We start from the raw sequence: 12,647 nt of genomic DNA, 5'->3' as shown, positions 1-12,647 counted from the left end.
AGCCGCCCCAAGGAAAGAATTAAAAAAAAAAAGAAACGTCTAAACTTAAAACATTTGCTAATTAAAAATTCACCAGCTGTAGGATTTTTTAATAGTACATTTAACTTAATATTAAAACTATATAACTATTCAACTTTGGGTTGGATTTTAGCATTATATTATTTTAACATATACTTTATGAAGTTTCATATTTCTCACACAAATGTGATTCAGTAGAGGTTTTTTTTTTTTTTCCGGGGGGAGTGTGGAATAAAATTCCTTTTAAGTGGCTGTTACATGGTCAAACTTAAAAATTTTTAGGAGAAAAAAATGATAGCTGTTTTGTAAATGTCACCATTTATTACTGTCATCGATTGTAGATATCTGGGCATACTTTGGTCGATTATAAAGAGAGGCAGTATGGTGAAGAGAAAGGAACACTGGATCAGTAGCCACTGGTTTTAGCTTCTCCACTAATTTGCTGTGTGACCTTGTGCAAAGGATTTCATGCCTCAGGACCCCAGTTTTCTCATCTTTACAGTTGAAAACCAGGGGTTTAGATTACATAGTCTCCAAGGTCTCATCTTGTTCTGAAACTCTGTTACTGTAGCTACAGTAATGAGGCTGAATCAGTCTCTGGTTGAAGACTGTCCCCTAATTGTCATCATCACAGTTAGTTACACCTTGCACTTAATCTGTACACACATACACACAAGCAGCAGACATTTTTCTGTGCATCACATTTTTCTGCTTTGCTCTTTTGATGCTGATTCATAGAGCTATTTCCCTTATTGCTTGCCTCATTTCCTGATTCGTTTTCCAGTTTCCAATGATATTCAGATTCAGACCATTCAGAAGTGTTTGTACAGGCTGGTTTTTGCCTTACTGCTTTAAAATGTCTCAAGGAACTCTGTGTTTGTGTGTGTGTGTGTGCGCGCGTGCATGCACTCACACTCATGTATGTGCATATGTGTGTGAAAAATAATCTGGAGAAGGAAATGGCAAACCACTCTAGTGGTTCTTTGCTGAGAAAACCCCCAAAAGGGTCACCAAGAGTCATACAACTGAAAAATATGTGTGTATGTATGTATATGTGTATGTGTATATGTCATTATAGACAAGTTATAGGCATATACAGTGTGTGTGTGTGTGTATGTGCACGTGTATGTATGTGTGAAAAATGAGCTGGAGAAGGAAATGGCAAACCACTCCAGTATCTTTGCCAAGAAAACCTCAAAAGGGGTCCCTTAGAGTTACACAGCTGGACAATGTGTGTGTATGTGTTTATATATATCATTATAGACAAGTCATACATATATACATTGTGTGTAAAACATTATACATACCTTCTCTACTCTTACCTACATCTCTGGGATACTTCTCTCCTTGCCCCCTTTCCCACTATATGCAGTTGCCTGTCACCTGGTACAGCTGTACTAGGAGGCTGAACTGTTAAGGACAACAATTAAAGTCATACTTCAGTGATGAATTTACTTCTGCCTTGTCAGATCCTCCCCTTCCCAGTGATTCTGAACCTGTAGCTGCCGTTGTTCAATATCTGTTCTCCTTCACTTATCCCTTTCTTATTCCTATCCCTTCCCCTCAGTCATGTCCCCATCCTGAAGTTACTCACCCTTTTCTCACTAGAATGCCTGCTCCATCGGTCACCAACTAGATTTCATTTTAAACCTTTTCCTTTATACTCACTGAGACCTAGCTCCTTTCTGATGACACAGATTCTCTGGCTACCCTTTTCAGCACTGGAAATACTCATACGCTTCAACTTACTGGTGCTGGTAAGTTGGAATCCTTCTTGCTACCCACTGCAATTTCTAGGCACACCTACCAGCATCACTCAGTAACCTATTCTCCTTTGAGGGTCATTCAGTCAATGTTTATCACCTACATAAAAATTCTGGTAGTTGTTATATGTGGACCTCCAGGAAAGTCCCCTTCTTTCTTCAATGAGTTTATTGTCTGGCTCCCAATTATTTTCACCTCTCCAACTCTTTGCCTGATACTGAAGGACTTCAGCATAAATAATGATACTCCCTCAAAATACCCTAACTTCCTAATTCTTTTTTTTTTTTTTGGAGGGCGGTTGGGGTTAAGTGACTTACCCAAAGTCATATGGCTAGTAAGTGTGTCAAGTGTCTGAGGCCGAATTTGAACTCAAGTCCTCCTGACTCCAGGGCTGGTGTTCTATTCACTGCATCACCTTGCTGTCCCCTAATTCTTTAACTTTCTAATTTCCTATGTCTGATTCTTGCACCCCACTACAAAGCTACACACTGAGATGGTTATACCTGTGATCTTACCATCACCCATAAATGTCCCACTTCCATGTTCCTGAACTCTGAAATGCCTTTATTTGATCATAATCTTTTGTCATTCCACTTCTCCCTGTGCCTGGTAACTCCAAATCAAGTTCATCTTCACCAGGACTTCCAGTCACTGTAGCTCTTGAGATTTTTCATGGGTCACACCTGCATTATCTATACTCTCCTCCTTTTCCCCTCTTTGCTGCCTGGTGAACCAGTTCTACTCTGTACTTCCCTCTTTCCTCATAACTCTTGGTTTTAAAAAATTCTGTTAAACATCTTACCTTGCCAAACCTCAGCCTTGGATTATTCCTGCAATGCCTTTGCTCCTATTTACATGCTGTTGAAACTGGAGAAAAACACAAAACCATGCTGACATGGTTCACTATGAACTTTTGTCACATAGTCTCAACTGGGCTCTTGTGGGCCTGCTGTCCTACAGCAGGGCTGAGAAAGAGTGGGAGCCCTGTTGTCCCCAGACAAGGCTGAGAAAGAATCACTGACCCAGAGGCTGCTAGTGTATAAAAAGAGATTGGACTCTGAGTCGTGAAAATGAAGAGCCAACTGTTACTCAGCCTTCAGGCTTTTATTGGACACTTCTTAATTGCTTTTACTTTTTTGTCCCAGGCCATGAGTGTAAATGCCATGCTTATCTTGAGGACCTAATCCTCACACCTGTACCTTTGCACACTTTTCCTGGGAGATGGGGAACAGACACAGGCCATCATCAGCTGGCCAAACATCTGAGAGGGCTTGTTCAGCTGTCAGGGTCCAAGTCCCACTTGCCTGTGGTCCTCAACAGGCCTTCACTGCAGCAAAGCAGTCCTTTTAAACTATCCTAATTATTCAATATTCCATTCACCATAGTGACTTTTTCAGATCTTTTTCTCCTTTATCCTTCCTGTCCCCCTCCATCCCCTCCTCACCCCCCCCACTCTCAACTGAGAACTTTGTTTCATATTTTACTGAAGGGATTAAGGTAATTTGCTAAGTGCTCCTTCTTCTCCCCTTCTTTTCATGTCTTATCACTAAGATACTTTCTGCCACTCTCTCCTCCTTTACCCCTGTCTCACATGAAAAAGTTTCCCTTCTCATTACTAAAGCAGCCCCTGCTATAAGCACAAATGATTCTTCCATCCTATCTTCTCCATCAGATTGAACCGTCAATCATCCTTACTCTCACTAATCTTTAGTGTTTCCCTGTCTACTGGCTACTTCACTACTAACTATAAACATGCCCAATTTCCTCCATCCTCTGCCCGCTAGCTATTGCCCATATCTTCTCCCCATTTTGCTAAATTCCTTGAGAAGTCTGTCTGTAATTGGTGCCTTCATGTACTTCTCATTCACTTCTTAACTTTCTACAGTCTGACTTCCAGCCTCATTATTTAACTGAAACTACTTTCTCCAAAGTCACCACTTCGTGATCACTTAATTGCCAAATATAATGGCCTTTTCTCAGTCCTCATCCTTCTTGACCCCTCTGCATCCTTTGACACTATCACTACCTTTCTTCTAAGTTTTTGTGACGTTATTTTCTCCTGGTTTCCCTCCTGCCTGTCTGACTTGATATTTCGTAGTTTCTTTTGCTTAATTGTTATCTAGGTCATGCCCACTAACTATGAGTGTCACCAGAGCTCTGTCTTGGGTCTTTTTTTCCTTCTATGATACTGTACTTGATGATCTCATCAATTTCCACAGATTTAATTCTTTGTGAAGATGATTCTCAGATCTATTTGTCCAACCCAAACCTCTGTTTTGACCTCCAACATTGCAATCTCCACTTACCTATTGGACATCTCCAATTGAATGTCTTGTAGACATCTTAAACTGAACATAACCAAAGCTATATTCGTTTTCTTTCTACCTCAAACTCTCCCCTCTTCTTACTTTCCTATTATTGTGGAGGGCATCACCATTTTCTTCCCATCACCAGTTTCACAATCTAGGTATCACCCTTAACTTTTTTCTCTCTCACCTCACTGCCTATCATATCCAGTCAGCAGTGGAGTCCTTTCAATCCTATATTCATAATATCTCTCACATATACTCCCTTCTTTGTTTTGACCCTCATAGCACCCTGATCTAGACACTAATCACCTCATGTTTGAAGTGTGAGAATAACCTGCTTATTGGTTTCCCAGAATCAAATATTTCCCCTCTCTAGTCCATTGTCCACTCAACTGTCAAAGTGATTTTCCTTAAGCATGTCTCCCTTCTTATTCAATAACCTTGAGTGGCTCCCTATTACCTCTAGGATAAAATATAAAATATCCTGTTAGCCTTTCATAACCTGGTCCTTCTTAAACCTTACTTCCCCCTCAATACTCTCTGATCCTCTTTGTTTTTCCTTGCATGCTACATTCTGTCTTTAGTAAAAGCATTTTCACATGTCCAAATGCCTAGAACTATCTTCTTCCTCCTGTTCACTTCTTGGCTTCCATTTCAAGACTCAGCTGAAGTCCCTTCTGCATGAAGACTTTCTCAGGCTTCCTTAGTGCCTCCTCTCTGAGAAAATCTTTAATTTATAGTTTATAGCTTGTTTGTATGTAATTGTTTGAATGTTGTCTCCACAGTCAGACTGATTTCCTTGAGAGCAAGGACTGGTTGTTTTCTCTCCTTTCTTTATGTCCCTAGAGCTTAACACAATGCCTAGTGCATATTTGGCACTTAATAATGCTTACCCACTGACTAAATATGGACCAGGTAACCAAAGAATACAGGGCTTCTAATTTGGGGTAGCCTTCCTCAGCTATTTACCTATATATTTTGCAAATAGATCTTTGAGGTTTAGAACCATTTTTTTCCCATCCCCATTGAGACCCTGACCCTAATTCAGAGTTCTTGACTCCCTGACCTTTCTCTCCTATTTGCAGGGTCTAATCTTTACCTTCTTTGGTCCTGTGTCTTATCCTATCAAGATGCAAAATTTGAAAATTGTCATTATTATTATTTTATTACTTAAGATCTTTTCAAAATGAATAGTTTGGGATGTTTTATTATTTCCCTTCCTAGCCCAATTTTGTGTATCAGTCAATGGAAATATATTCCTAAATATTAGAGCTTAATAAATTGCTTTCATTCATAATTTAGCACTCTGGAATAGTTAGTTAATATTTCTATTACATGTAATAATCAAGATACAAGGCTTTTAAAAGTCAGTTTACCTGTGGGAAGACAAGTATAAATAGAAGCATAATTCTTAGTTTTCCTTATTATTCTTTTCTGGTAAGACTTTAACTGGGTAAAAAATGTGCAGCTTTCACCTCAGTTATATGAAATGGAATAATGGAGAAAGACAAGGCATTAAACTCTTCTGGTGTCCTAGAACATATTCAGCATAAGGTCAGACAATTTTCTGCAACATTATTTTCTTTTTTGTCATTACACTGTTATTGGACAGTACTCATGATCAACATTACAAACACTTATTGAGCACCTTCTTAGGTTAAGAAAGATATTAGTAGGCACTCTTACAAAAAAAAGTAACCAAATGCTTTCTGAGTTGGAATTTTTAATGGTAGCATATTTACTATTTAGCAATTAATAGAAGAATTTCACAGGTTTTTAATTTTGTAACCTTAATGTTAAAAGGTAAAGCTTATGTTGTTTAAAAGCCATGAGATTATTTGTTTAACTTTCCACTTACTTGTAGGTTTGGAACTTTTACTGGCTCATGTTGATAATGAAGGACAATGAGGTGATAGAGGAGGCAGAGTGAATTTCACTGAGGTATTAGTGATTTCTAGGGGTTGTTGGAAAGTACCAGATGCTTCCAAGTGGAAATATTAGAGTTTGGAAGAAAATTGTGGATAGTAAAAGTAGCATGGGTGTGGAATAGGAAGACCTGGGTTTGACTACCTTCTCAGACTCTTACTAGCTGCTTGACCATTGGCAAGACATAACCTCCCTGAGTCTTAGTGTCCACATTTATAAAATGGGGATAATAGCACTTATGTCTATAGTCTCTTGTGAAGTTCTGTAGTGGCAAGCACCCCAGCATCCTCAGGGTGTCTGCCAATACAGGTTCTTGGATCTGCTTTGATAAAGGAAAGCAACTCAGAATGGGTTAACAGCTTAATCAGTTAGACATATATTGTTTACCTTATTCAGGGGAAAAAGGTCAGCATCCCAAACTTCAAAGTATACAGGCAGAATTATCAAGACAGAAACAGATCAAGTAGACAGCTTTCCAGACTGTCCAACCATTATATCCATACCAAGTCGACATCTGGGTTTTTCAAAGCCCCGGGGGCTCTGGACAATGGCTTCCCAGAATCCATATCAAATCACAGAACACTTCTCAAAGTGAGCCCCAAAACAAAGCTACACATCAGGGCTTATATAGCCTTCTCCTGGCTCAGAGAATGTAACAACCTTCTGGACCCACTGGCCAATCTAGAAGTATCTACTGAAAAACAAGCCTCCCACCCCAGGCTCCAGGTGCACTTTAGCCTAGGGGCAGGGAAGATCTTTAAAATTTACATTCCCATTACAGGTTCTCAAATGAGTTAACAGATAGTTACAGTAAAACCTTAACTCATAAGAAATGTCAGTTTTTATTATTATTATTGTTAGTAGTATTATTATTTTTGTTATATTCTGCTGCTAAGAGGAATAATTTTATACCAGGCAGATTTAGTGAAGTACAGAGTTTACCTGATGTCATTCAAGTTAGTTTTCAGTGCCTTAAAAAAATTCTATACAGGTTATTTCTAGTGTGTTGAAAATCTTCTCCAATTATATTTTTGATTTGTGCTTCATATAGAAGCTAGAAAATATTCATTCATATATCTAATGTGCTTCATTTCAACTTTGACATTCCTACTCCCTCCATATACTTTAGCTGTAGAAAATCTCTTTATTCATATTCCTAGCATCATTTTGCAATAGAATAATCTATTCCTAGCATGGGGTGAGTTGCAGGGAGGAGTTATGCTTGGTGGAAGGAGAGGAAACTGTCTTGTTCCTTAGTTCTTTCCAAGTCAGATTTTTACAGTGTAGTTTAATTACTTTGTTACTTCCTGCAACATTAGCCATATCTGTATGGCTCTGTAAAAGCAAATATTAAAACATTTTTGAAAATAAAATATACAAAAGTAAAGATAAAAACAATTTCATAGTCAAGTGTAAATGCTCTTCTTGTCTAGCTTTGTGAATAATCTGTTTATTCCTCTTTATTAATGCAAATGATTGAGAGCTGATAATTCTTCAAGCAAAAGTTTGACATGTTTTTAGAAATTGACATTTTCATAGAATCATAGAATATTGGAGCTGTGAGAGACCTTATAGATGATCTTACAGAAAATGAAACAGATTAGATTCTGAGGTCCTTTTAGCTCTAGAGCTATACTTCTGTGAAACTAAGTAATTTACGTGAAGTTATATAACTAATTGTAAATGCACTGTACCAAAATTTTCTAAGCTTACAAGTTTTGCATATTAACATTAAGGATCTTTAGTCATTTTTCCTTTACTGAACTAAAATTTGGTTGTGTAAAGTTAATTAAAAGTACTTAAATTCAATATGAAACTTAATGTATATTTCTCTTTTTTCTTCAAAGTTTCATGGTTTTACCCAAAAGAAAACATTCTCATCGTTATCTTCCCGATTTTGGCTATACTGCTTTCCTGGGGTCAATTCGGTATTGTGAGTAAGTACCAAAATAAGTCAATACTTTTTTTATTTATCTACATTTTGGTAGTAAAATTTCTTAGTTCTTTTGAGACAATGGTAGAGAAATATTTGATGAAAGCCTTTTGTTAATGATATGTGGTTCTGAAACAGTGCCGATATGATAAAAAAAAAATGTGTTTTGCAATTATATACTTCATATTTCTGCTTTACTTAATCTTTGCAATAGACCACTCTCTTATTCCCTAGCTTACTTTCAGGTTCCTAGGATGAGGATCAGTATTTTCCTCCATCTTTTTTTTTTTTAAAGCAATTGGGGTTAAGTAACTTGCTCAAGGTTACACGGCCAGTTATTTCTGGGTGTCCTCCATCTTTTTAAGGATAAAGAGACAGCACCATGAGTTTTAATGTTAGGTCCTTGGAAAGACCTGGGTTCAAGTCCCTATTCTGACATTTGCAAGCCATGTAACAAGAGAAGTCATGTAATCTCTGTGAGCATCAGGCAACACTCTAAAGACTGTTATTTATAGGTGAGGCTCATTATGTATTAGTGAAAGCAGTTCCCCCACTGGAAATCTCTGTGCTGGCCACATCAAAGGTCATTGATCAGTGACATACTGTTTCTGCTGTATGCCTAGCAACCACAGGGGAAAATGCTAAACATACGACCTTCAGTTGCATCACATTTAGCACTATTATCAGTCATTTTTACTGTAGGTAAAGTAGATCTTCTCCATATTAGTTTCCCTGTGTTTTTTATTTTTGTTCTTTACATCTCTAGCATCCAGACCAGTGCCTTGCACCTAGTAAGATCTTAGTAATATCTGTTGAATTTGTTGGAGTTTAGGGAAAATTTCTTTATGCTTACACAATTATTTTTTAAGATAATTTTATGAATTTAGTTTTTTACATATTAGTGATGGAAATGAGAATTTCCAAAGTTGTAGTAGTAACAAATCTTTTATGCAGACGTGTCTGGAAGTCTTTATAGGATTGATTTAAAAAAACCTATGCTATATATATTTGCATATATTAGAAATTGAGTTGCCTCTCATTGAGATGAATAAAGATTTTGGGTCTTTGGTATCTTTGCCTCCTTCAGATACCTTGTGAAATGATTCCTCATTGCCCTCACACTTGTGGCATCTCTGGCACTGATCTCTGCTGTGTACAGCTGTTCTAATTCATCTGCTTTTCCCTGAAGCAAAAAAAAAAAGGCAGCTCTATCTTCTTTCTGAAGTTAGTTATTTTCCTGTTTATCCAAAACAGTGGTCCTTTCCATTCTCTGACCTTCCTGTTTTCCCTAGTATGACTTTTTAAGAATCACTTTCTGTTATCTTTAGTTTTGTTAACCGGCTCGTGGTTCTTGGCTCATGGTAAACATCCTGACTCTTCTTGCCAAGCTTTTGCATTGTTTCTCAGTGACCTGCTCTTATTTCTATTCCTTGCTTATGCTTTTTTCATATATAAGTTGGTTGTTGAGTTCCCTGTACATTTCCCTGTTCATTTCCTTTATTCCGTCTCATCAGAATTATTTCTCTTCCTATCTTCAAAATTTCATTCTTTAGAGGTACCCATACTTTTTGTTGGCTGCCTTCTCCTGTGCAGTATTAATCCATCAGAACCTACCCATCTTTTCAGTTGAACCCTCTGAATGCCCCTCTCCCAAAGTCAAGGATGCATGTCAGATTGTTGCCAGTTTTCATCTCCTTTATCCCAAAGTACAAGGTGGAATGGTCATTTCCTTCCAGGTCAGCATCATTTTCACATCTTCAGCCAGATGCTACCTGTTGGTGAGAGTTAGGTCCAGAATCTAATTTTCCCTTGTTTTTTCTTTCTTTTGCAGGATTACATTATTAGAGCAAATCAGGAAATTACCAGGTGCTCAGTTTTTGGCAAAGAGAAAGCTCAGTCATTTTTCTTCAGTGGAGCAACCCAGGAATTTGTCTTTGGCTCCATGCAGTTCATTGTTTCATTTTACTTTATTTTTTATTAATAATTTGGATAAAGGCACAGATGATATGTCTGTCAACTTTACAGATGACACAGAGCTGGGATAGAAAACTAGTATAGTGTGATAGCATCCAAAAGGATATTGATAGGCTGAATCTATTAAGTGACATTCAGTAGGAATAAATGGGCAGTTTTACTTTTGGGTTCAAAAAATCAACTTTATAAGTACAAGATGGATTTGAAAAGGATCTGGCATTTTAGTTGACTTTCAGCTCTGTTTGAGTCAGCAGTGAGATGTGGCAGCTAAAAAGGCTAATGCAGTTTTAGGCTGTGTTAAGAGAGGACATAAAGTATCAAGTTCAGTTCTAGCTGCCATAGTTTAGGGAGAATTTTGGCATGTTGGGGAGTATCCAGAAGAGAGCAGCTAGGATGGTGAGGAGCCTTGAGTGAGTCCATGTCACGTAAGGATCATTTGAAAGAACTGCTGGTGTTTAGCCTAAAGAAGAGAAGACTCAAGAGAATGTGGCTATTAGGGTCATATCTCACCTCCGAAGCTACTTGTCTGACTGGAGGCAAATCACTTCACGTCTCTGGGACTTGGACAGCATGGTGGTTTGACTAAATGGTCTCTGAAGTCCCTCTCAGCTGTAAGTCATTTGGCAAGAGTGGGCAGAGCGCTGGACTTGCAGTGTGAAGAACTGATCTTCTGCAGGGTCATGTGTATCCCTGGGCAAGTCATAGCCTCTCTCAGCTTCAGTTTCCTCACTATCTAATGCTACATACATTCGACTTATTATGTCTGTGATTCAATGATAACCCTTCAAACGGGAGAGGGATTAGATGTATTCTCTTTGGCTCTAGAGGTCAGAATCAGGAGCCATGAATTTGAAGATGCAGAGGTACAGACATCCTCAGATTTCATTGATAATTATAAGATCCAATATCCCTACTTGAATTACGCTTTGTGGTTAGTCTTGCTTGTGCTTCATCCTTTGTGCATTTGTTTATAGCTCCCAGAGGTGATGGATAGGTTTTTCGTTTGTTTTTCTTGGTTCCTTTTTTCTTGATTTTCTTGGTTCTTTTCTTGGATTCTGTTTTCTGTTATTTCTAGGTGTCTAGCTGATAGTCTTCCTTCATTGTAGTTCTTCTCTGTGCTATTTAGTTTGGTATATTCCTAGCTGAACATCGCTAGAGGTAGTTTTCTCTCCTTTCTTTTCAGTTTAAATCCCGTTTCAACAAGTCAACAAGTAATTATTAAATGCTTACTATTTGCCCTGTGACTTTTGCACATGTTAATTAATTAGTCTGCTATATTCCAGATCTGTTAGGGATAATGGCTCAAAAAATTGAATTTTTAGGCTTTGAACATAGAATCCTAGCAAAGGACAACTGAACAAAAGAAACAGTTTTTTCTTGAATAAGAGTTAATGGGAACTTCTGATTACTATTTGAAAATGATTTTTTATATTAAAAAACAGTATTTTTAACAGTAGTCACAAAAGTTTAAAGTACACAATTATCTCTGGAGAGAGGATTATATACTTCTTGTAGGCCCAGGTGCCATGCCTAGACAGAACCACAGAATTTCCAGTTCCTAACAGAGAAAGAAAAGGAGACATTGTGATTATGACACCTAGCCTCCACTCCTTGGCTCAACTCCTGGTCAGAATATGGCCATTATAGAGAGGAAGGTCAGACTTTAACTACTTTTTCATGATGACATGGAAGGAAAAAGAAAGAAAATGTCAGTGTAGGACATGAGGTCCATTAGAAACTTGTGTCTTGAAGCTTTATGTTAAATCATATCATTTATTTTATTTTTTTAAGCAATTGGGGTTAAGTAACTTGCTCAAGGTTACATGGCCAGGTGTTTCTGGGTGGATGCTAAGTGTCTGAGGCTGGATTCGATCCCAGGTCATCCCAACTCTGGGGCCAGTGCTCTTACTCACTGTGCTACCTGGCTTCCACCTAAATCATATCATTTATTCCCAGTCATGTCTCCATGCCTACTCTTCAACTCAACTGCAAGGATGACATAACCTCCTATTGCAAGCTCAGAGAGGGAGAGATCATTTGTGAATATGAAACTTCTGACCTAGTTAATCCAAAGAAATTTGCTTCCCTTAATCCTGTCTACATGACCAGTTGTGAACCACAGTTCCGAACCCAAGGGTATCCCAGCTATTCATGATACAATGTTGTCTCCTTAACATGTAGAATCTTGGGGAATTTTCTTTTATTGGCTGGAGCCAGCCCCCTCCTCATTCGGATGACTAGAACATTTGAGCTGTCAAATATATTGCTAAAGAAGTTGGAACTGAAGGGGTAACCCTTGCTCTTTAAGATTCAGTATATAAGTGAAGATTCACAGTTTCATATACAGCCCTTTCTATTCTCCTATAATATGGAAGTACTGTAATTGATGGTTGTAAACTTCAGAATTATTTAAAATGAGGAAAAGATGATTTAGCACAGTACTTTTTCTAATGTATTTCCCCATAGCTAATGTCCTTGAATTTTGCTTTCTTGATTTCCTTTATGATTAGTCTAATGCCCAAATACAACCTCTTTTGGATCTCTCAGCATATGAGGGCCTCTAAACATTGTTTGTACAATGTTGATGTGATAGTATAAATTATTCTCCTGGTTCTGCTCATTTCACTCTGCATCATCACATACAAGTGTTCCCAGATTTTACTGAAACTCTCTCTTTTTCATTTCCTGTATAATAGTATTCATAAGAACATAGACAAATTCAG

The 12,647-nt window shown here is 37.8% G+C and overlaps 1 protein-coding gene across 9 annotated transcripts in view; it reads left to right on the top strand.

The window, feature by feature from the left end:
- CD47 (CD47 molecule) overlaps window positions 1-12,647 on the top strand; it is an 86,874-nt gene that overhangs the window by 29,337 nt on the left and 44,890 nt on the right. For all 9 annotated transcript variants that reach the window (XM_069069795.1, XM_069069794.1, XM_069069798.1 and 6 more), the window contains one exon: window positions 7,865-7,954. In XM_069069795.1, the coding sequence (XP_068925896.1) occupies window positions 7,865-7,954 (90 nt within the window). The remainder of the gene's footprint in view (window positions 1-7,864; window positions 7,955-12,647) is intronic.

Source organism: Petaurus breviceps, unplaced genomic scaffold (assembly GCF_028583685.1).
Source record: "Petaurus breviceps papuanus isolate PSGF00001 unplaced genomic scaffold, PetGlider_PUasm1.0 90792, whole genome shotgun sequence".
Taxonomy (NCBI): Eukaryota; Metazoa; Chordata; class Mammalia; order Diprotodontia; family Petauridae; genus Petaurus; species Petaurus breviceps.
This window is presented reverse-complemented; position numbering and strand designations above follow the sequence as displayed.